At 39.7% G+C, this 25,021-nt stretch overlaps 2 protein-coding genes across 2 annotated transcripts; one reads left to right on the plus strand and one right to left on the minus strand.

Moving 5' to 3' along the window:
• Positions 1-1,276: 1,276 nt before the first annotated feature.
• Positions 1,277-8,493, plus strand: LOC134862983 (cellular retinoic acid-binding protein 1). Its single transcript, XM_063881178.1, has 4 exons — positions 1,277-1,437; positions 2,517-2,695; positions 3,203-3,316; positions 7,863-8,493. The coding sequence occupies exons 1-4, from the start codon at positions 1,368-1,370 to the stop codon at positions 7,911-7,913; spliced, it is 414 nt and encodes a 137-aa protein (XP_063737248.1). The 5' UTR covers positions 1,277-1,367; the 3' UTR covers positions 7,914-8,493.
• LOC134862982 (paired amphipathic helix protein Sin3a-like) lies at positions 8,296-24,511 on the minus strand. Its single transcript, XM_063881177.1, is given in 22 exon segments — positions 8,296-10,272; positions 11,610-11,817; positions 14,066-14,160; positions 14,917-15,009; positions 15,109-15,282; positions 15,470-15,606; positions 15,609-15,638; positions 15,776-16,361; positions 16,486-16,669; positions 16,872-17,110; positions 17,281-17,397; positions 17,882-18,107; positions 18,477-18,595; positions 18,708-18,794; positions 19,025-19,180; positions 19,705-19,857; positions 19,988-20,239; positions 20,487-20,814; positions 21,271-21,377; positions 21,478-21,666; positions 21,873-22,089; positions 24,323-24,511. Coding segments are annotated over 21 exon segments (3,894 nt in total). The 5' UTR covers positions 22,068-22,089; positions 24,323-24,511; the 3' UTR covers positions 8,296-10,053.
• Between the last annotated feature and the right edge of the window lie 510 nt (positions 24,512-25,021).

The following is a 25,021-nucleotide window of genomic DNA, read 5'->3' on the forward strand; positions in this document are numbered from 1 at the left end:
CTACATTAATTATCAGCCGGTCTCTCGAAGGCACTTTGTCAAAAAGATGGATGAGGGGCTGTCAGAGAGGAAACAAATCTGAGCTGGTTGGGGTTAGAGGAAGGGCCTCTCATCCTCAAGGGATGTGACGTGGTAGACGTGCAAGTGTGTGTGTGTGTGTGTGTGTGTGTAGAATAAAAGGTCAGATGGAGGGTTAATGTGTGAATTGTTTAAGAAGACGTCGTGAGGCAAAATAGTAGTATAGATAGATATATATTGATAGTATATAGAGTGTTTTAAAAAGCAGCAAAGGACAAAGAAGTTTTAGAAAGGTGCTTTCATTATCTATGTTGGTGTATTTAATATTGTTGAAATGAGGAGGCTGGATTCATGTTTCACTTCTACAAATAGTAGATCTTTAAAAAATATGTCACCTTTTGTCTTCACTTTCGATTTCATAAGCAGATAAATGGGAAAGGCAATCCATTTGCTTCCTGCTAAATTCATTTTACAGTAACATAAGGCTTCTACAGTCAGAGTTACACAAATAAAATGGGTATCTTCACTTAAACTTTGTAAAAAAAAAAAGATTATGACTTTAGAAGATGACCAATGATTTGTCTATCTCTGATTGTTTAACTTCAGCAGAACTAAAGACACATTTAAGACAGATTGAGGACTCTGTCTCCCCTTGCTTACGTTGAAATTGCTTTAGCAATGGATCTCTTCAAAGCATAATAACAACATTTAAAGTGATCAAAAACTGGTTCATGTACAAAGGACATACAAATAATTACTAAAATCAAAATTAAATTAAGAAATATATGAAAACAAAACAACAACAAAAATGTATTGGTATCGTGTCATGTGAATATTTTGGGTTTATTTGCCCCTATACCTGGGCACTGTTTTGTGATTTCCTCGTCCCACAATGGGGGTCAATGGAATTGGTTTCTGGGGCTCATATTGAAACTACTTTCTACAAAAAATGAACTCTTGTGAAATTGACGTGCAATATATGAGTAGATGATACTCTATGGGTGTCAATGGAACATTTGTATAAAAAAAGAATCTTAGTTAAATAAATATTTGTGTAAATACTGTATTTAGTTCCACTAAATCAAGACCTGTGTGTGTGTGTGTGTGTGTGTGTGTGTGTGTGTGTGTGTGTGTGTGTGTGTGTGTGTGTGTGTGTGTGTGTAATTGGTGTGTGGGAGAGGAGGCTAAGGTGGAGGGGGATTGGTCTGCTGTGTGTGATCATTGCACACAGGGAGAAAAGGGAGAGAGGGAGGGAGGGAGAGAAAGAAAAAGCCTGAAGAAAAGGGGAGCGGAGGAGACAGACGACAGGAGACGAAAGGCTGACACACATCCCAAACCCCACAAGAAAAATGCCCAATTTTGCAGGCACCTGGAAAATGAAAAGCAGCGAGAATTTTGAAGATTTGCTCAAAGCTCTGGGTGAGGATAATTTACTCTTTTTCTATGAATGTTTGAATGCAATTTAGTTGGAGGGGTGTTGACTGAACAGAAAAAGAGGTTTGTGCGATAGATGTAGATATCTAACCTGGAATACAGACTGCAATCAAGGTTCATTTTGAAATGCATGCAGGGATGAAGTTAAGTGAATAGATTTGAGATTTTCTATTGTTAAAAAACGAAAAAAAACCAAAAAAAATGTATCAAACTTGAGTTACAGATTGGAGATTATACTTTATTATCTTAACAAAAGAATTGATTGATCAAATTCTTGCAAAAGAGGAACAGTTAAAGATGATCTTTTTCCCACCACGTTTCCAACATTTCAACGTCTAAATATCTAATTTCAGCTCGATGAAAGGCAGGTTGTGCTGCTGTATAAATTGCTTTTAGATGTATGGTTGCAGCAGACTACATGTACCACCGGCACTGCTTGTTCCAAAGTGGAGTACAACTGGTTTTAATTACAGGAAGAGAGAACATGAACTCTGGTGAGGATGGATGAGAAACATACTGAAGCGTTCTCTCATCTGATTGTTTGCACTGTAACTGTGTGACAGGAAGGGTTAATAGCCTTTCCACTGTTTGGAGGACAGGATCTATCATGAGGTACAGGAGAGCCAAACAAAGCAGCATTCCTCCCCCTCATCACCTTGTCACTGCAGCCTCCATATTTGCAACATCTGCTGATAACAATCTCAAGACGCCTTTTTTAAAATATGAAAACCCACTACCTTATACTGTGAGATCTTCTCATGACAACTAATAAAGGGTTAGTTTGAACTCAGATTGATGACAAGCTTTATGCATTCCTTTGTTAAAAGGCCAAGTTTCATGTCTGTAACATGAACTCAGATTGTTTTCTCCTCATGTCTGTGGCGCCAGAGGCAGACAGAAAAAATGTGAGGTGACACAACTCAATATCAGGTGATAAAGTATGGACAAAGTAGTTCTAAGTGGTTAAAGGTGGGATCAAAGTGGTTAGTTCATCAGCGTCTTATCCTCCACAGACGAATCAGCTCTATTAAGTATTCATACTGTAGCTCTGTGTGTGTTCTTAGGTGTGAACGCAATGCTGAGGAAGGTTGCAGTGGCGGCTGCATCCAAGCCCCATGTGGAGATAAGGCAGAATGATGAGCACTTCTACATCAAGACTTCCACCACCGTCCGCACCACGGAGATCAACTTCCTCATCGGAGAAGAGTTTAATGAGGAGACGGTGGACGGCAGAAAGTGTAAGGTAATCTGATTAATCATGATATACTTTCTATAAATGTATTTGTCTCCTCCTCTTGATTTAAATATCACAATTTTGACAAAACATTTGTATTAACCAACAATACCCAACTCTGTGAAAGCTAGAAAAGACATTTGATGAAATTAGGAGATTTGTAGACAGGTTTTTAAAGTAATGGTAGAAATCAAATCACATGTAGTTGTATTCCTTGTGTTAAATAACCAGAACTTTATGAGTGGGATTGGTTTTATTAGTGTACCCTTGAGCATTATAGTATACATAAATTAAGGGCTGCAAGGAACAAGCTTAAAATGAACTAACTAAATAAATCAAATCAAATATTATTCAGGCTAAACATGCAAAGAAAATCCCTGAGGACTGACCAGTGATTAACACACTGTCCCCTTCAATATCTCGTATATCACTCTGCTTTACTGCTGCAGTTTGTAAGCCGGCTAAACTGAGGAAATAACTATATGAAACCTCATGAAAGTGCTGCTATTTCTACAGAGCTTGGCCACTTGGGAAACAGAAAACAAGATGTACTGCAAACAGACTCTACTGAGTGGAAACGGCCCGAAGACCTTCTGGACCCGAGAACTCAATGGGGATGAACTCATACTAGTGAGCAGTTTTATTTATTTGTATTTACTATAAGTGACATCTGGGTGAGAAGTAAGAGAGTGCTACATGCAGCAGTTGACTCAAATTAATCAAGGGTATAAAACGTTTGAGACATGTGTCTCTTCATGTTGATCATCCCCTTTTCTCTAAAAAGCAAATAGTTCTCTTTATGTATTCTTTTATAAAAAATGAGCTCCCAAATGCTCTTCTCCCATCAGCTTGAAGACGGATGTGGATATAATGACTCCCATTTTCATCAAAAACTCTCCCAGCTGATAAATGAACAGATGTTTTGTAAAGTGGGATGAAGTGTCAGGTTTGGTCGCTGTCTTTAAATACATGGGCCATTTCCTGTGTCTACATCTCAGTCTACCAATACAAGAGATTGGTCAAAGAGACAGTACTCAATTGTTTCTTGAAAAACACTCTTGTGCTGTAGCATATCCTTTATGAATAGTTTCACATTTTGGCTTATTAAATATTTTTGGGCAGAAGTTAGAGGAAAGGTTGATACGTTTTTATGACTTCACATGGCAGCCAGCAGCTGGTTAGCCTAGCTTAGCATAAATACTTCGAACGTGGAACCAACATGGCCTCACACATGAGCTTTTACCTTGAATACAGTAGCTTGAAATTTAGGAACTGGTAATCAACTTTTCTACCTTAAGCTTATTTCTGAATCAGGCGGATATATCAACAGAATCACAGCAGAAGCAGAAACCAAAACTAGACGGATGGTCAGGAGAGGTCGTAACTGGGTGGTGACACCAGATGTGAAAATGTGAAACAATCTGGTCAATGATTTACCCAAAAAACTACGTAGTTCCTGGAAAATGTTCTGAACTCCCATGGCCATTTGGAAACACCATTTGTATTTCCTTCTTCGGCCAAATGAGGGTGTGAATAAACATGCCTGCATCTGTGAGGCAGCACAGTATCATCATGCATCGTTTCTTAAATTCATCATTTGTTCAGATCAAGAAAAACATTAAATAAATATATCTATTAAGATCATACTTAGAGGTTTTATAAAATGTAGACCATATAGGCCGAGAGCAGGTAGAAGTATTTGTTACAGCAAGGCATATTAAGGGGGTCCACGGGAAAACTTGAAACATTTAACTGCCATTCGAATGTTGTCGGACTGCACTCTGTGAGTGCATACATCAGAAACACATCAGCCTCCAATTCCTGGAAATTCATGATCACTAAGACAAAGAAGTTTAGTTCCTGTAAACATCTGGGTCTGCTTGGATTTATTGGCCAGATGGTCAACAAAGTCCAGTTTGGCTGTGATGGACTCACCTCTGCAGAGATGCACTCAGGAGAACATTTGAGAGGGGCTGTAATTTAGACTGAATGCAGGTTTCCAAACTGGGAACAAAAGCTTTGAACAGCACCAAATCTGTTTTTGTTTAAGATAAGGGTGTGGACGTCTGTCTGTCCATGTTGGAGTGATAGGATGTAATCTGATCGGCATGTGGGACTGAACCATTGGGAGAAAGAAGTTTAAAAGGAAAAATACCATAGTTATAATACCACCGATGTGGGAGAGGTCCGATAGATATTCCCTGCCGTTTTGTAATTAAAGTTAATCCCTCATATTACATCCCAACTAATGCATTGTTTGGATTCTAAGATTTGAACTATGAAGCAAAGATTTTTAGCTCTGAGGCGATCCAAACTGTGACATTTTTTTGTCAAAGCTGACATCAGTACATACTCATAACTCGGTTATTAATAAAACTACATAATGAGTCTAATAATGAGTTTCACTACGCCTCAGCAACACAAGTTACACATACTGCTGAATGCTGCGGGGTAGTGATGACAGATGGGTTACTTTGCATGCAGATACAGCTGGGAGCAGAACATAAATTACACAACACAAAACACTGCACCAAATTCAACTACTATTAAAATGTAGTCTTTGAAAGCCTACATGGTTTAGTCATTATTATTCAGCCTGTCACATTATTTCCAAGGACTAGTTGCAAATGTCAAAGAAGAAGACATTTAGGGAGATTACGATAATTGTTTACCCAGTTTAACTAGACTTCATTGGTCATGGTGTCAGTATGAACATCGACAACACAAAATTACCAAATAGTAAAACACTTTGGCACAATGAATAGTGCAAAGGTCAGACTGGTTGGCTGGAGTAGTCCAAAGGTTCAGTCAGAACATGAACTACAAATGATCCGTTTGTGTAATTATGAGGATATTTTAAAAAGAAAGCCCCTTTAAACCTCTGAAACTGTTTTAGGTTTGAGTTCAAATCTGTTAGCAACTGTTGCTGTGTGCTAGTTCCAGTTAAAGGTCCTGTCCATCCATCCCCAAGGAAATAAAAACTAACACATTTAGTCTAATAAAGGCACTGGCCAGCAGATGAGAGTATTAGGGTCCCAGGGGGAGATGGATGAATGTGGGGCCTAATGAAGACAACATGGCGCTGCTCTCTGCACTCACTGTGATCGAAGAGGGGCACAAAGATCATTTGGTGAGTCTACAGTAAAAAGTAGAATAAATACTTGTCCATGCGAGGAACCTCATATACTTTTTTTACATTTCAATCCAATAAATATAGATTTTTCAAAGATTAATGCAGTCATGCACTGGCTACTTTATGATGGGACTGGAGCCAGATGAGATTGTGTGGCCGTGATATAGTTCGGGGTCCAGATCCGTGTGTGTGTGTGTGTTTGTGTGTGTCCTCGAATGGGCTTTAATTGGTCTCATTGATCTTGCTCTTGAGAAATGCCAATGGACCCTGGTGTTACCTCCAGTTAATGTCTCCCTCGGCATCGCGCCATGTGCCAGATGGAGTCGCCTCGGCTTCATTTTTCACATCGCTGCCCTGTTTCCCCGTGCCGCCACACAGCATGGCCTGAGATAATGATAATGTGCGATGCTGCAGTTGGCCAAAGTGCTTTGGCCCTGGGACTTCCATAAATCTTTATCCTTGGACACATAAACCCCATAACCCGGAGCGTGCAATGTTTTTCTCCCATTCTCTTATCAGTTTTTGTCGCGTCTGTTTCTTTAAGCAGATAGCTGATCCAATTTAAGATCAGTGTGAGCAGGCCTTTAGGTTACAATTTCTTCAACTTCAATTTGCACAAACACAAATTAAATTGTTCTGATTAAAAAGGTTTCAGAAAACCAGAAAACAGTTTTCGAAAGATGAGGGTTATGTGGTTGTACATGCTTAGTGTCAAAGCTGGAATGCACAGGACCTAAGCATGTAAAAGTGATAATTTTGACAGTTATATTTTAACATTACATGTATTTTCTTAGACGCTTTTATCCAAAGTGACAAATATATTTAATACTGTGGGCCATCCCAACAGGAGCCATTTGGGCTGAAGTGTCCTGCCCAGGGACTCAGACATGCTGGCTGCAGTGGGGTTTGAACCAGTGTCCCCCTGATCCGAAGATTAACGCCACAGCCTCCCTAACATGTTGTGCATATATGATAAATGCAGTACTTTACTACTTATTTACCCAGTAGTAAACTACTGTTACAATAATATATTATTATGACAGTAATAAACAGCTCTTACATTATTTGAGTGATAAACACATAATATTTTGCTTGTACAGCGTAGCCATATACATTAAGTATGTAATTACTTGATATTTAAAGTATTTTTTAAAGGCGGTGGTGTTGAAATCCATAGGAACTAGGGGTCACTAAGGGTATATTCTCTCATTCTTCTCTTTTTGCAATTACTTTTACTTAATACCATTTGAATCCAGGCCTTTGACTTCATTTAATAAGTAGTATAAGAATACAGTATTTCAAATTTGACTTAAAGGTCCCCTATTATACTCTTTTTCAACAATATATTATAGGTCTCAGATATTTACGATACATGTCTCTTAAGTGATAAGCTGAAATACCAAACAGATCATGCATTGTAGCATGCCTCATACCCCTGTTTCAGCCCTGGTTCAAAAGTGTTGTTTCTGTGTCTGTAGCTTTAAATGCTAATGAACTGCTGCTGGCCACGCCCCTCTGAGAAGTGATTGGTTTAATAAGACACATTGGTGCTCTATGAGGAGATTCAGGTGATAAGGTGGGCGGGTGCTACCTTGGCTGGTTATTGGCTAATGGTTTCATCACCCAAAAAAACAATTGTGACATCACAAAGTGACCAACATCTGATCACGTAATCTATATCAAGACATGTCTTGATATAGATTACTCAGGACAAAAAAAGAGAGAGAATATTTTGTCCTGAAACGTGAGTGTCTTCACACACTGGCGACACATATTTATGTACAGATTAAAGACATGATGTATTTTAGGCATAATAGGTGACCTTTAAGTATAAAAAGACTGAATTGACTGTAAATAAGGAAACTGGAAATAACCTCAGACAACCTGAAGGCAGGGCAGCAGAGGCACTAACATCAGACCGGTCTAAACTTGGCTGTGAAAGTGTTCTGAAATTTAAGAAAACAGGTTTGATGATTTGCGGATTTCATACTGCTGATGATGATGTTAATCAGATTTATTTTTTCTGTCTTCCTATCGTTTCAGACCTTTGGAGCCGATGATGTGGTGTGCACGCGCATCTATGTACGAGCATAGCAGAGGTCCACAAGTTCAAATATTCTCAAACAGTTGGTGTTTCAGTGTCAGAGCTGTCAGTGTGAGAAATCACATAAAATCAACACTTTCAAATCATCCTTTTAGACATTCAATGTTTTGCATCTTCACGAAAGTCACAATTTCAGATGTTACCGCTTTATCCATTTTTGTATGTCATTTTTCTAGCATTGGAAATTGAGCAAATTATTTTTTGTTTGTTATGTTGAACAGCGTTTGCTTTTAGGACAGCAGGAAAGACAAACACGCAGCTGATGAATAACTTGCTAGTCAGTGTGTTATCTTTTTCTATAATAAAAAAACAAGTGGCGCATATCATAAAAACACCGTCAGGAAATAAAAAGAAAGTGGTCAACTAAATGTCTTACTATTTAACATATAGTTTAATGCCAAACACCATACTAACACTCATGTACAACATCATAAAAGTCAATAGACACATTAAAACGAAGTCCAAATAATGTCTTTATGTACAATCATTTCCCCGGGACTTTCTGTGGTATTCTATATTAAACATAGTAAATACAAAAATAAAAACCCAAGTAATAAACTGTTCCAAGATTGTCTGTAGCTGTTTACGTTACTGACCACTGCCTTTAATGGAGGAATCATTTTATTTTATTCGTGTTAATTATTTGAGCAAATCTGTGCTGACATACTGAAGTTTTGGTGCTTCCAACTTGCTAATGTTATGACGATGGGAAAATAATAATAAGTATAATGTTAAGAACAGCATGTTGCTTATATGTTCATTTGTGAAACATTTTACAGCATTTAGCATGATGGATATCTTCCAATCTCCATCCAGCATATCTACAGGGCCAATTCCAGATTTATTTAATAAACTGCTGGGATAAAAATCCTTAGTTTACATCCCTCTTTCAAAGGGAATACAACATTCACGTTTGTATTTCAGCAAGAAATACAAAACTGATAGCTTTGATAAACGTCTTTAGGAAATATTATTGCTTGTTATCTTGATCCATAAATTGTACACACGTCTGACATTCACATAGAGCTACTGTACATCAGTCAGTGTTCTTCACCGACACTGGGCATAAAAAATAAACACAGCTCATGTACAGTTTAATAGGAGACAAATCAATCCTGTCATACTGATTAGAGCCATTTTGTAACGTTAAAATACAAGGAAAGGTTGATAGCATTGAGTAGACCTCAGTACTTTGAAAAAAGGACATATACTGTACCTTCAAAAATGAAAAATGCTGCTCAGCTACATTCAATCATCTTAAAACCACGAGTGAGACTGATACCAGAGACTGATGGTAGAAATGCAAATGAAGCGGTAGAAACACGTATAAAATGGGAAATTCTTCTACTCAACAAAGACTTTAGGAATTACACGTTCAACAGACCACATACGAAAAGGTCTCTAATTAACATCCTTTGGTAAAAAAACAGTTCAGCAAACTCTAGCTAAAGACTGATACTAAATGTGTTAAAGTACGCTACACATAAAAAGAAAATCTAGATATAAACAACATATTTACAAAGTGTTGGGCGGTCATAAATTACTTTACGCATTTTACACTGCTGGCATTGTAAAGATGCCGATCATCTACCCATATATATAGATATATATATATCTATATATAGTGCATTATTGCACCTTTACCACTAAAATAGGAAAACATTCACAGGCTATACAAGTGAACAGCTGGAAGCCAGATGACTGAGTATCAGGTACATGTTCTTGCTGTTAAATTATATTTTAACATTGTTTAGTTTTTAAATGCTTAACCAGGTTTTCTGTTGTTTAAACTGCGAATTGCTCTAAAGAAATTATGCAGTAAGGAGTGTTTCTCAGTATATTCATCTCATGTAATTAATATTATAATTTCATTTTTGAGACAGGCAGGTTTTTTTCAATATAGCGACAGTAGCACCTGAAGAAAAAATATTTTACACACGTTGCAGGATTTTGCAAAGTAAGCTTAAAGTTTGTACACATCTCCTGACTCAGGTTGGACACCAAAAACAATTTGGCAACTGAATCCAGTAACAGCAGGTTGTAAAAATCTGCACGGAGTTACTGTGTACATGGAGTCATCACTGGCAGGGTGTTTTGTGAAGACAGCATCACAGCTTCTGTCTACAGAGACTACAGTGTCCGGTACTTCACACGGAACTTGTTAACATTGATATAATGGAGGACCTTAGGGTGGCAAGTGGTGGTGCAGGGCAACAGGCCTTCTCGTCTTTCTCCCATCAGCCACTTGCGGTTGTCAGCAGCCATGTCGCTGGTCACATGCTCTTTGGCCCAGGAGTCCAGCCAGGCATGAAAGCGTCTGTGCAGGCGTGTGTTTACCCGCTGTTGGGACTGAGAAGAGAAGACCAGAAGAAGAGCTCAGCAAACACAAAGAGTTGTCAAATTAACTCACATCAAGACACCATGAAAATCAAAAACTATCCTGTTTCTATGCTTCCAAAGACATTTAAGCAATGGGGGCTAGAAAACCTCACTGAAAGCACCAACGCTAATGTGACTTTCGGATGGAACGGCCCCTCATTAAGTGCCATCTGGAGGCTACTAAAGTGACCTCACATCTATCCACATCTCGCTTCATCACAGGATGAATTAAATGTTGAAGGGAAAAAAAACTAAACCCTAACAGAGCCTTTTAAGAAGAAAACAGACAAACCAAAAAGATAAGGTATGAAAAGCACACAGATCATTTACCACATATCTTAAGGATAAAACAATTATCAGAAGGTTAAAATATTACATTGCATTTAAATGAGCAAAGGAATAGTTGTACCCCATCTGTCATTAACTCTAATAATATTATCAGTCTGTATAATACATTTGATTTATATAGGCGCCTTTCAAGGCTCTCAAGATCGCCATACAAGCTACCCAAAACAAAACACTAGCAAAAAAATAAGACAATATGATCAACAAAAACAGAGGATGTGTCATGTGATCAGGGTTGATATGCCAGTGTGAAGAGATATATTTTGAGACTTGATTTGAAAATGGAGGCGAGTCAGTATTCCGGATGTCCGGTGGGAGGGAGCTCCAGAGGCGGAGCGGGGTGCAGTGCGACTAAAGGTTCTGGACCCCATGGTGGTTAAGTGGAAAGGTGGAACAGTGAGGTGGATGGAAGCACAGGATCTAAGAGTGCGGGTGGGTTTGTTGATTCGCAGATTGAATGTATGAATTCCCATTTGTATCTTTCTGGTGAAGACAAAATATTTTGTTGCGAGAAAGAGTTTTCATTGTTCTTTTCGTATTGACAATTTTGGAATGTTAAGTTTTCTGACTTTGCCTATAATGTTGCAGCCGCTGTGCAATGACAAATGCTGCATATATTTAAAAAAAACCATCATTTTTGTTTGCGATTAGCTGTGTATGTGTACGTGTTTTAAGCACCGCTGGCACGGGCACTTGTAGTTTCATTATATTTTATATAATGACAACAAAGGCTTGATTTCTATTCTATGATGGTAGAAATGCAAATGAAGCGGTAGAAACACGTATAAAATGGGAAATTCTTGTACTCAACAAAGACTTTAGGAATTACACATTCAACAGAAGGCTTCATTTCTATTCTATCATAGATACGAAAAAAGCTGACAATTGAAATATCACTTGTAGATTTTAATTAAATTAGGAGGACAACATTTACTGAAAGTATACAACTATTTTCTGCTTACCTGATGAGCGCGTGTGAGTGCGGTGTGCCTGTACATATAGTCCTCTGACTTGCAGACATAGACCATCTTGTAGGAGTTGAGCTTGAACATGCACTCCATCTTTAGCTCGCTGCTGCCGTCGTGAGACGTGTCAGAGGGGACCTTGCTCATTCTCTCCTGCTGCAGCTGCTCCCATCCTCTCTGGCATTTCCTTATGCGCCTCAAATTCCTGAAGGCCAAGAGATATTGACAACCATGAAAACCTGACTGATGGAAGAGTCAATTCTTCTCATTACTCCACACATCAAAAGGGTGCAGCACGTTTACAGGGAAAGTTCGCACAAATTTCAGTTTTAAACAGTTTTATTAACTTAGGCATGTTATACACGGAACAATCTTGTATTTGACAGAATACACTGCGCGGTTTTGAAGACTAGGAGATGTGGTCAGGCACAATACACATGACATTAAGCAAATTTGAGAACAGTAAAGTCAAATTTGAGAGGACTGTCCCTTTAAACAATTATTTTTTTTAAACCCATGCATTGCAACTCACCGAATGACCGAATTAGATAGGGAGTCAAATCATTCAAGGGGAATGTGGATCTATAAGAGCAGCAGAGGCAGCAGTCGTAATATTTCTGTACAGTGCACTTCCGTTGCACAGCCACGTAGGTCAAATCTAAATATGCTTGGCAAACAAAATATTTGTTTTAATTGGAAATTGATTCTGATTTTGTGCATGTAATAAAAAATGCAATTATTCACCCCACCTGAATGAAAGTTGAATGTGTACTTACCACTGAGGGTACAGGTGAGCGGGGACTGAAACCATGAAGCATATTTTTGCATTCAGGGCTCCACTTAAAAGACAGTGAGGCCAATTTCAAGTAAAAAAAGTGTTAGAAACAAACACTAGAAAATTGATGCCGGATAAAATACCAATCCAAAATATGAGTTGAGAATACTTTGATGTGCACATACTTTCACCAACAATGTACACAGTGTTATGATCATGAGATGAAGACCCAACACAACTGGGAAAGAAACTGCTTTTTTACTGCCATTGAAGACTTTTGTGAAGGAGGAAGTCTTTTGTGCTGCTGATCTCTCATAGATTGGATGAAAAAATAAAAAAGGGACAAGATGTGGGTGAGCCCACTGATAAATCATAGTCAGGCACCAGATTTATGCAATGGGTTAAATAAGATAAATATATATTATTTTTTGTTGGCTTTTGAAATGTTATGGTAATGGACAGCCATCTCAAAGAAAACAAAAAACCGAAGAATCACCAAAAAGCAAATGACAGACGGGCTCCATGTGCAACACAGACACGCCTCTATGCACAGCTCCGAGGCGCCAGGAAAGAAATAGACCAACATGAAAATACAATTTAGACAATCATTTTATTTACATAACCTACTCCTCTGTACAAGTGTTGCAGATAATGTGCTTGACCAGAGTTTTTAAAAACTTATGAGCACTTATTTCTGTCAAACTAGTGGAAAAAAAACCTCACCAACAACAAAAAGTTGCAACGGGAGTGCACTGTTTCCACGGGAAGTTATTACAAATATTACACTGAGTATAACAGACTTAAACAAATGGACATTTGAACATTTACATTTCCAAACAGTAAATTAAGTCAAAAACAAGACCTTCGATCTAAATACAATCACAAACAAAGGGCATGAAAAGGTAGAAAAGGAAATCATGACTGCACCTTCCTCTCTTAACAAAGTCTCTCAGGTCCAACACAACAGCTTCAGTCTCACAAACTCAGGTCAAAGACATCGTAGAACAAGGATTTTAAAATGAAATAGGTTGGAACCCATTTGTTTTGCTTTCAGTTTGTGCATTCAATGACTTTTGTTCTTATGTTACACAATGAAAATCATCATTTCAATTTCAATACAATGTGAATAATCAAACCAAATGATTCCTTACAGCTGTCTGCTAAGGTGGAAATTCAAAACCCATGATCAAGCCAAAACCATTTTTAAAAAACCTTACTATTAATAAATAAAATTCCCATTAAAAAGGAACTGAATCAGTGAATAAATAAATTCCATATTTTTTTAAAAGATGGCCATGTAAAGTGCAATCTTCAATGTGAGGCAGAGATCAAAAACTGAAAAAGTCATGTTCACGGCCAATGAGATTCTTTACAAACAGCAGGGCATCAGGCACTGCGAGCCTTCACTGTCTGTGGAGTGACTCTCTTCAGTGAACCTTCTCAAACATTGTTGTTTGTCCGTTAATAAAAACGCAGAGGTCCTATGCCTAAAACTTTTGTAATTACAAAGAGCTTCCTTAGGTCAGACTTGTGCACAAGTGCCACGGTTTCTACCTCTGAAAATGAGTCGTGTTTGGCAGCTGGTTTGGCTTGTCAACAGTGGAGTGGCTGCTCGGCTGTCTAGAGCCTCGGGACAGAAAGTATGCAGACAAGAGGGGACACATGGCTGGGGCCTCACCTGGGGAGGAACACCGGCTTCTGGGACAGATGCTCACGCAGCTCTGGGGATGCAGAATCTGAGTTCAGGTATCTGCCCACGTAGTCTGACCACCTCTGTGGATGACAGAGTAGAAAAAAACAATCATTAAAAAAGTGTGCAGACACACATTTCAACCTCCAACTGAACCAGAATGGTAATTATGGCCTCTCAAATGTGAAATATCAAGGTTAAAAAGTATTAAAGAACATTGTTTAGCCGGAAAAATATCAATAATAATAACAAAATCGGCCAATTTAAGCTTGTTGCAGATAAATTGGTTTACAAAGGTCAGAATATAGAAACAAAAGCTCATGTCTTATATTCAAGGTGACAAACTGAAAGCCCCAAAACACAAAGATAATCCATTGAAAGCATTTGTTTTAAAACACAGTAAAGCTGCACATTCTCACATTTCAGAAGCTAGAACCATCTACAGCCCCGGACGACCAGGGACCACTTGAGCATAATCATGTTCTCTTGTTTTATTATTTATAGGTGTGTTTTTGAATTAAATGATTCTTTTTTTTATTATATTCTATAAACTGCTGCCATACATGAAAAGATAAAGATTTAAGAAACATTTGGAGTGGTCTCTTCATTTTTTCCGGAGCTGTATTATTCCAGCTGATCAAGATTTTTTAAATTGATAAAGATATTTTTAAATCAAACATCAAAAGAGTTGGTAATTAATTTTCTGCTCATTGAGTTGAATGACTGTTGCGCAACAATGCCCATTGGTGTTAAATGTAGACAGAGCCGACATACTTGTCGCAGGGTTGCACTACATGACACTACTTGGTGTACGAACTGTACTTCAATACTCGTCATACCTCTGCCTCTGCTGGCTCATCAGAGTTGTCCTCCTCCGTGTCCAGCAGCTCCATGGCCAGACTGACAGATCCTCGGCTCTTTACAAACATTAACTAAAGAGAAACACAAAGAGAGGATATCATGTGTAAACAAAGTGCTCAGAATAGTTTATACTGATGTGCAACACCGTCATCTCTCTGGGCATATGGTACCTTGAAGCAGTTTTCATCCGACATTAGCTGCTCCGCTTTGCGCTGGTAGGTGCCCTCGGCTGTGGCCCTGGATGTCTGCGTGGACAGTAGGCCCCCCGACGATTTGTTGGCACTTTCGCTCAGGTACAGGTCCGTTACACGCGCACAAACATCATCAGTGACGAGGTGCTGGAGCTGTGAAAGCACGGGGTTCAGTATGCAAAGTATCCACAAAGGAGAAACTAGAGCCAGATCAGTGCAGAAGTTAACAAACAGGTTATTATTGTGGCAGTTAGATAATGTGTCGATATGAATTGATTCAAAAACATTTTAGTAAGTGTCAAACAGAAATAAAATCATATGATGTATTCTTTGTGCTGACCTGCCGGACGATGCTCTGAATGAGTTTGTCCATGGTGAAGGCGATGTAGGCATGGATAGTAAACATTTCCCTCAGGGAGTCCTCGTAGTGAGTCGGCTCCATGTTTCCATCCAAAAGATTACGCACCATTTCCAGGACACCGAGTAATAGTCCTCGACATCAACATCCACTGCAGGTAGAAAGTAGTGAATGTGTTTAAGGTCATATGGTGAGAGAATACAAAGTGTAATGCATGCTGCTGAATTAAACTGAGTATCTCAGGGCATTTAAACAAAGCCTTCACTACTTCTTCTCTTTCTCACTTACTTGGCTCCTTCATCTTCAGTTGGATTGCTGGGTTTTCATTTTTTTCCCTTTTGAAGCCCAACACTTCTCTTTCCCACTCTCGCTCCCGGGCGTCCTCCTCAATCTGTTTCTCAGCCTGCCCGTATATGCGCAGCAGGCGAGTACAGAGGATGTGATGAAGACGAAGGAAGATGTACCAGTAGTTGTTCACGAACAACAGGTTATAGGCGTCGTCTGTGCCCCGGAGCTTCTGAGCTGCTGTGTTGCTGAAGAGCAGTTTGGACTTTGATGGGCTGCTGCCTGGCAGGCCATTGTGCTTCTTGGGGCCTTCTGGATCCATCTCCATGTCTTCTTCTTCCTCCTCTTCCTCCTCCTCCTCGACATCCGAGAGCTCCCCTCGCCGTGCAAACAGTAGGTCAGGGATTAGGTGGTGGATGATCTGCTTGATCTTGTACTTGTCTTCTTTCTGGATGCCCACCTGTCTTTTGACGTGGTGGATGATGAGGGCAGCAGCATCCTCCAGGATTTGGCTGTCTTCATAGGTCTGGGTTAGGTGAGGGCCGCTTACTGGCGGCGTGGCAGTTTCCTCTGATGCTCGCTCCTGACGCTAAAGGATGCAGGACAAGAGACAGGGCTTAATTGTGAGGTATTTTATTAGGCAGTAGCATTGCGCATGCAGCCACTGTATCAAAGCGCCACTCACAACCAGCAATGTCTTCATGTTTACTTACGTCATCATATAGCATTTCAATTTCATTGAGTAAGGTCTTTGAACGCAACACTTTGGTGTCATTCTGCTTGAAGTTGATGCCCTGATGGTCGAGTGACTTTAGGTAATACTTTTCATTCTGATCCCGCCAGATTTTGTTGAAGCCTCTCTGGGCGTCTCTCCACTCATCCTCCTTCATTTTTAATCTGAAACAAGGACAGGAGAAAGGGCATAAAAAAACCTTAAGTAAATCAAATTCTATAAAACAGGAACAGTATTTTTAAAGTTTCTTTTATACAGCACTTTTGTCTTCAAGCTGTGTTTGATTGTGCTCTAGAAATAAACTAACTTTCAAGGTCTGACCTGAGGCAGATAATAAAAATAAGTAATTCAAATCTGACTATTAACCTTTTCAGCACTATGGGAACAGACACAGCTGGGTTCTTCTTGAGCCCGTCGATGATGTCGTTGGCCTTGTCTCCATATATCCTCTGGATAGCTTTGCGATGGATGACCTCTGACGAGCCGCCCATTGTGTTGTCCATCTTAAAGCGCAGCTGCTCCTCTGCCGACATGCGAGAAATCTTCCGCTGCACGGTCTCCAGGGCTCGTATCGTGGAGAGGTTGGCTTCCAACACGACATCCAGCTATGGGAATGCATTGTGTTTATAACTGTTAGTTTCATCAGCAAAATTGTTCTGTGGTCTTTTGACTACTGCGAGTGCCTCATGGAGAAAAGGTGCTGAACACATTTCAATGACCACACAAGAACCAACAGTATATATTTTGGAGCATGCATGGACTGAGTTTTCCTCACCTCAAAGCGCTCATCCTCACATCTGTAAATGTGCTCCTCGTATTGAGTCTTCTTGGAGCTCACAAACGTAGAATCTTCAGACCACGATGGAAATGACACCCAAGTGTCATTCAGAACCTGAAAGAGAAAATGCAATGCTCAATTCAATTCTCCGTTAAAGCAAGGCATTTTATTTCCAAAGATGTGGAATTTAGTAACAAGTCGACTGAAGGCAGGATAATAAGGGTGTTCAATCCAAGCCGTTTATATATCCATGCCTTCTGGATAGATAAACAAAACTTTAAAATGTAAAGTGCAGTAAAGGAACTACAAAGTCATATTAAGACATGCTAAGAACTACAATTTACTTGTAAAGGATTTTTTTTTGGCAGGACGCTCAACGAAGCAATTCACAAATGAATCCAAAAGGAACTAATCTTACTGCTGCAACCGTGGCATTTCATAAAAAGGATACTTGTTATACCTGTTATAAATTCATCTTCCTAAAAGCACATTTGAATGCTATTTGATGCCTGGTAATGTTAATTTCAAACTAAAATAAATATTTGTCAAAAGGTGATCATGACAAAAATACCTGAGCAGACTTCTTTCTGGGACTCACCTCTCTACACAGCGGCGTCCTTCCTGTGCACTTGGGCTGCTGGTAGCTCTTGGGCAGGGCTCTGTAGCTGGACCCCAGCCTCTTGCAGGATGCATAATCAATCTCCATGGCGATACCCTCTGTGGCGCGCTCCTTGGGTAAACTCTCTGTGTGGCTAGGCTCCCCGTGACTTGACTCCCGGTAGCCCAGGAAGTTTTTAAACCATGTAAAAAGCTCCGGGAATTTTCTGTCAAACGTGAAACAATGTATGTGAAATAAACCATAAGTAGTGAGGCTGCGGCCTGGGGGTGGACGGGTCACAGATTTGTTTTTAATTACATTAAGTTGCAACTGCTTGAAAAACTCAAAATGTAAGGACTGCAACATAGGCATTAAGTCATAACAAAAAAATATGACAATATATTTCTCAATAAATACTGGCAACAATTGGATGGTAACACAATCGTTTTACTTCATATCTCTATAGTACTCAAAGTCTGTTTACAACTCAGGTGTTTTAGTTGGTTTTATAATTGAGCTACAAGGCACAACAGTAGATTTATAGAGGTAAAGCACTGGAGACAGGTGTAACAGACTGGTGGGGGTTTAAACTCACCCAAGAAATGGGATGACCAGCTGGACAAGCTCCGCACGAGAGATCACTTCCTGATTGAAAATATGAAGACATCGCAGGAAGTTGTCGTACGCCTCAGAGCTCCGCAGGGCTTTCTTCACCTGTTTTGACAAAAAAAAAAAGCAAGCCTTCCATTGAGATGATGTCATCAATATATAGTAATTCAGTCGTAAGCTTGTTATTGCAGTATACTGGTTGTGAATAGAACAATACCTTCTCAAAGAACATGGATTCAGTGCTGGTGCTGTGTTTGCCGGCATCACTCAGGCCATGGTCCTTCCCCAATATCTTGGGCTTTTTCTGCAAGGCAATTTAAACAACCAGTTGAGAGTAAAAGCAATACCGTCTTATAAATCATAATAAATTCTACTTTTTTGAAGCTGTTTGATACTTGTCAAAACAGTGTTGATTTAGCTTTATGGTCCTTATGGAGACTGTTGTGTGGTGTAGATGCTGCTGAACGGATTCTTTGAGGCGTTTCTAATATCTAGACTTATTAACATGAACTTCCTTTGCAGTAGTGTGTGTACCTTAAGAGGCGGTGTGGGTCCCCCTCCAGGAGGTCTCCTGATGGGCAGGCCGTTTTGGCTCAGTCTCTGTTTGCTGTTAAGTAACGGCCTCTTCACTGTGCCGCCATGGTCATTGCGCACCGACTCTGCTCTGTCTGGTGCAGCTTTGCACAGCAGCTGAGAAAAGCGTTACACAACATAATGTCACCAAAGAGAAGTCAGTCAAGAAGCACAACCCGCATTTACTCAGGTTTTCTAAAAATTGTTTCAAATACGTTGCAATTTTGTGAACTCAAACATGGTAAGCTTTATTACATTTTGCTTACCACACCTTACATTTCAAGCGAGAGGATAAATGAGGTGTTCCTCTCAGAAAAAGAAAACACATTCAAGCAAAAATAAATATATAAAAATCAACCTTCTTAATATATTACATGCAAAATAACTCAGTGTTCCCTGTTTAGTTTGACTTACATTTGACCAGCCATAACATATTATATAGGAGAGGAGCGGAATACGTTCAATTGTACGTTGCTACATAATCTTACCCTGTATGGTTTCGGGGATTTTTTATCAAAATGAAACAATTCAAACTGAAGACTTTCTTTCCACAGCTAAAAACAATCACAGAACCAACCATACTAACTTAATGGTCGGGTTAGAATGTCCCACACTGTAGGAGTATGTCCACAGACACTCACCAGTGAGCTGTTTGCATCAGGCAGGAACTGTCCAAACTCTGAGAGCAGGTCCTCCTGGTTCTTGAAGAGTCTCGCCACCTGAGTGTAGACCTCCTGCTCAGTCAGTGCAGGGGTGTAGTTACCAGCTGCCTCTTTAGCGTTTCGTTGTTCCTTCTGGGAGTTAAAAAAAGGAGGTGGTGAGACTATCACTGGTTGAAAATCATAGTAATTTCTCTAGCAAATCTGACTTACACTCTGTGCCAATCTGCCTGAATGTTTATTTAATTGATGTGTATTTTCTTACCTGGTATGTGTGAAGTATTTCCAGGAAGGCTTTGTAGATGTCCGGCTGGCCCTGGAAGCGGTTCTTGATCTTGTTGACATAATTTATAGCGTGGTTGAACTCCACAGGCTGGTTGTTTTGGAGAGGTGGCCCCGCGGACGGTGTGCTGCTCACAGGAGTGTGGGACTGAACTGAAGGTGAGCGCGGTGAGGCGTAGGAAGGGATGGATGGGTTGGGCTGGCTGGTGGGTGTGTGGGCTGGAGACTGAATTGGCTTATGGAATAGAAAGAGCAAAGCAGCAGCATGTCACCACACAAACAAAGACTAAGTTTGGTTGACATAAAAACAACAGATCAGAAAATATATTTTCAAAACAAATTTGAATAATTAAAAAAAGTGATTTGTTATCTTTAAGCTTAAGCCTTAATACTTTATTTAAAAACTCACTGGGGTGTCAGTCTAGAAAAAAACCCATTTTAGTCCATTAAACTCAGATCAGATCACTAATATAGAAACCTACCTTGCTGGTTTTACTCGGGGCAGGTTGGGTGGGGGCAGGTGGGGCAGTGGTGGTTGTTGTGGCGGTTTGGGGGACAGCCTGTGGCAGACTCTGGTGCTGGTTGTGGCTCACAGGTTGGCTGGACACTCCACTCATAGGGATGTTATGAACAGAAATACCATGAGGGGTGATGTAGTGGATCTGACCTGGCGTGGTCACGTTGACTAGATCGTTGGTTTGAACCTCAATTTTATATCCGGGTGGCAAGAAGGTATTAAACCCCATAATGAGGTCTGGGTGGCCCTTGAAGAGCTGGGACACGCGGTTTATGACTCCAGGAGTGTCTATGCTGTAGTGACAGAAAAAAAGATAGTACTTTAATATCTGTTTTATTATTGACTAATTCCACAGGGTTTGTTCTGCATGTTAAATAGAGAAGGAATACAGGATAAGATTGACTTTTTCATCGAAAGTAGAGCTACTGAAATTATTAAATATCTAGCATCTAACAAAAAGTATTTAAGAGCAGAGTAACGTACATACAAAATTAACCAAACTATATAGAATGTCAAATAAACACTATAAGGAAGATATCAATATGCTAAGCTTGTGAAACAGCGTAAGTTACGTAAAATCACATATATACTGTACATGTAAGTAAATAATTAACATAAGAAAAGATACACAGAATTAACAGCTGGAGGTATAACTACTATATGAATAGTAATCTACAGAATAGACAGTGCTATAAATATTAAATACTACTTTCTTTAAATGTTGATGAAAAAGAAGAAAAATAACTCACCTCTGTGACTTGAACTCTTTCATAATATCAAGAAAATCATTGTAAACTTGTGGCTGATTGCCAAACTGCAGCTTCACTTGATCCAGATAGGACAAGGCATCTTCAACCTACAAAGTGAAGAGGGAAAAAGTTTGACAGATACCTTTAAAAAATACTTTTCTTTGGAGGTTAAGTTTTAAAAGAAAAAGTTTGTCCATGTAGCTGTACCTTTAGTCGCTGAAACTGCTGTCCTTGGGTAGAAGTCATGGGTGCAGGTGGATGAACATGACCTTGGACCACAGCAGGGCCCTGGGACTGAACTGCCAGGCTGTGTGCATGGGGACCAACATGAGGGGCAGTGTTGTTATGTCCATGTCCGTGTCCATGTCCACCTGTGCTCTGAGGCAATGTTGGCACCTATTAAAGGAGAAAATAAACAGAATGTTAGGATCAATAATCTTTTATATATATCTTTGTCTTCAGTAGGCTTTCTACAATTGTTGTAAATGTTGTAATTGCACTGAATAAAGGACTCTTTTTACAACTTCCCCAATGTTTTTGAAATGATTACAATTCTGTTGTGGAGACTGTTGTCTATGACAAATTGTTTGATGCAGTTATACCTGGTAGCCTTGGGGGAGAGAATACTGGATGCCGGTGGAAGGCTGCATGTTGTCTGCAGATGCCTCTATCACAGTAGGAGCTGGGGCGAGGGCCCGGTGCTGGAAGCTGTCTGCAATTCCTTGAGCTGGGGGGCGACGTGCTTGCTGTTGCTGGGGCGAAAATATCGGTTCCTGGTCCTCCACACGCCTCTTCATTGTATCCGCATACTCAAAGGGGCTAAATAAGATGAAGATAGAATGACAGTTAAAAGGTCGTTGGGTTTAAATTATGCTGAACTACCAAATTTCAAAGCATTTTTCAAGAATGTGCAGTCAACTCAGAGTAGTTATTTTACAAAATCAACATTAATGCAAAAAAGTGAAGTTTTTATATTGTAAGAGTAAGGATTGTTAAAGTTGTGTGTTGGACAATAGTAAAAGGTTTGATAAATTCAGCAAGTAAATGCTGCAGACACCAAAATCACATTTACAATCTGAGTAATAATGTTTATTTCAAACCTTTAGTTCGCGCTTTAAAAAGGTTGTATGAAAAATAATAATATTTGACCTAGTTCAAAATGTTATGAGAAATCTTGAAATAAATAATAAAAGTACAAACAAAACATTTTGTGGCAAACAGAAAGCAATGAGTGTTCAGCAGAATGGCCGAGACAACCAGTTAGGGACTGTCTTTCAAGTAATTGCTTTAAGTGTACAGGACTTCTTTGTCCTTCTAAAACACGAAATGAAGTGTTTTTGTAAAATGTGACACAAAGGGTCAGTTAAACAAAAATAATATTTAGCCGTTAAAACTGGCCCTAGTGATACCATGTTCACTATAAACAAATGCTCTTAACGTCTATTTTAATTTGTTTATGCCCATTGGCAATCTATAAAGTACCAACACCAATTTATTTCGATCCTGAATCAGAAGACCATCAGACTTTTGAACTCTTTTCATCATGATGAGTGCATAGTAACAAAAGATTTTTAGCCTCGGTCTTTCAACATTTCCAATAATGTTTTCACATATAGAGAATTCTGCTTAGTGTAACAATAAGCATAATAAAACAAAACATTTAAATAGCTGTGCATTTTTAAATAAGTGGTCGCTGGTTTACAAAAGTATCCCTTTGGCAAAGGATAAGAGAACGACGTATCAAAATAAAATGAAATGGTGCTATGTGGCACATAGCACGTTCTGAACATGCACCGTGAGAAGTAATTTATTGACGTTCCCTAAGTAAACGTCATTGCGGTCGGTCAGCGGAGAGCCGACATTGTGCCTCACTGCTCTGCACCACCAGTTTCGGAGAACACGGTGGCTGAGCGTTCGGTCTTGAGTCGCCGAGATCGAGTCTGTCGCATATCCAGCTTCAAATTTTCTTTGACGAAAGGCGAAGCAGATACGACAGACAGTAAAATATGGCGAAATTAGTCGACTGGCGCGACAAAAAAAGCTAACATTTAGCTGCCAGCCAACACTTTACAGGCATGTAGGCGCTGTCTCTCTCGCTCGCTGTAGCCCTGCCTCATCCCCTCCCCCTCTCTGACAAACACCGAGCTTAACGCCATCCGTTTTCGGTGCAGCTGACCGCTTTCGCTTGTCTGACGTTGGCTTTAGTGCGAGCTCAAAGTTATGTGGCAAGCGAGCTAACCTAAACTATTTGCAAATTAAAGGCTAGTTTTCGGAAACAAACAGCGAATGTGTCACTCGGGTCATCGCTGACCGTCCTCAGTAAAATGGGATTTACTATAAAAAATCCAAATGAGCTGAGCATGTTGGCTAACAAGATATAACGAAAAGAAAGCAGCCACGCTCCACTGCAGCTGACAGCGTGACAACCCAGCTGTTTGATAAGTTTATAACGTATGAGTTACCGTTAAATCAGGGTAGTAAAATAAATTCACTTAGTGACTAATTAATTCTGGCAATGCTAGCTGTGGTAAGATGTGCAAGAACGCCAGCTAGCTAGCTAACACTAGCATCTACATAGCGTTAACGTCGCATTAACGGCAAGTTATGCGAGAAGTTTGACAGAAAAATACTTAGTTGTCATACACAAGGCTTGTCCGCCAGTTAAGTTTCCCTATTTTAACCCACAACCAGGCAGTAATATAGGTATAGCAAGGAGAAACTAACAACAAAATGCATGTTGTCAGGTCAGTCTGCTCGGTGCTAGCATGTCAGCTAATTCATGGTCGCCGCTCTTAGCCTCGACTAGCTTGACTAACTTATCGGTGCTGCACGCTAATGATGCCGCTACTCAAATTCCACATTTTATTTTGTTGGAAGACGAAAATAAAACAAAACACTGAATCATCACAGAAAAGTGGTGAGTGTTAGATCGCGATCTGGTCTGTTCGGCAAGGTTATATATAAGCTAACAAAATGCTACGTTAGCACAACAACCAACCCCCCATCAGTACAGGGTATGCTCGGCTAACGAGCTAACACTAGTTTAACTTACCTCGCAGGACTGCCACCAGCAACACTTTGACCCAGTGAACCACTACTCGTGCATTCAGCTGGCCGTAACAAAAAGTAAAGTTATTAGAAATTGTCGCAAATAGAAATGTCAAAAAAGAAATTGGCCGGAGAGGCTACGTCGCTAACAACAGTGTATGTATGAAGCGGTGTTCCCTGAACATAGAAGGCGTGTCCAACATGAAGGCGGGCTAGTCTCCTCCCAGTCTAAACTGGGATTGGTCACATCCCCAGAATGAAAACAAATACAGTAAGGGCAGTGAGCCAGTATTTTCGGTTAAAGGCGTCTGGTTTAGTTTATGGTCATGCCTAGTGCAGGATTATCTGCACCACAGCCTCCATGTTGCCCGTCTTGTACATAGGTCGATGTTTATAATTATTTTCACAAATATGGATTTGCAATGGTCCACATTACTTAAGATGCATCATGAACTAAAGAAGAGTTTTTCTTTGTTTTTTCCCAGCCAAGGACCCCTTGACCCTATAACTAATACACCAGTCACCCTGTTATGTAAACTACTTCCCTTTGGGTTTGGTGAGGGTTGTGTGAATGAACAACCCAAGAACGTTTTATTAGTCCTAAACATTTTTGCAGATTATTAGAGTCATTGACTTGTTTGATTAGAATGTGACCATAAATAGTGGGTTGGGCTGTCTTTACTTTTTGGCTTTTGACTGTAAT

Source organism: Eleginops maclovinus, chromosome 4 (genome assembly GCF_036324505.1).
Source record: "Eleginops maclovinus isolate JMC-PN-2008 ecotype Puerto Natales chromosome 4, JC_Emac_rtc_rv5, whole genome shotgun sequence".
Lineage (NCBI taxonomy): Eukaryota > Metazoa > Chordata > Actinopteri > Perciformes > Eleginopidae > Eleginops > Eleginops maclovinus.

Excerpts from the sequence above, each read along its gene's own strand:
- LOC134862983 (XM_063881178.1), top strand. The coding sequence starts at position 1,368 with ATGCCCAATTTTGCAGGCACCTGGAAAATGAAAAGCAGCGAGAATTTT. Across the intron at positions 2,696-3,202 it reads TGGACGGCAGAAAGTGTAAG|AGCTTGGCCACTTGGGAAAC; the intron begins GTAATCTGATTA and ends CTATTTCTACAG. Across the intron at positions 3,317-7,862 it reads ATGGGGATGAACTCATACTA|ACCTTTGGAGCCGATGATGT; the intron begins GTGAGCAGTTTT and ends CTATCGTTTCAG.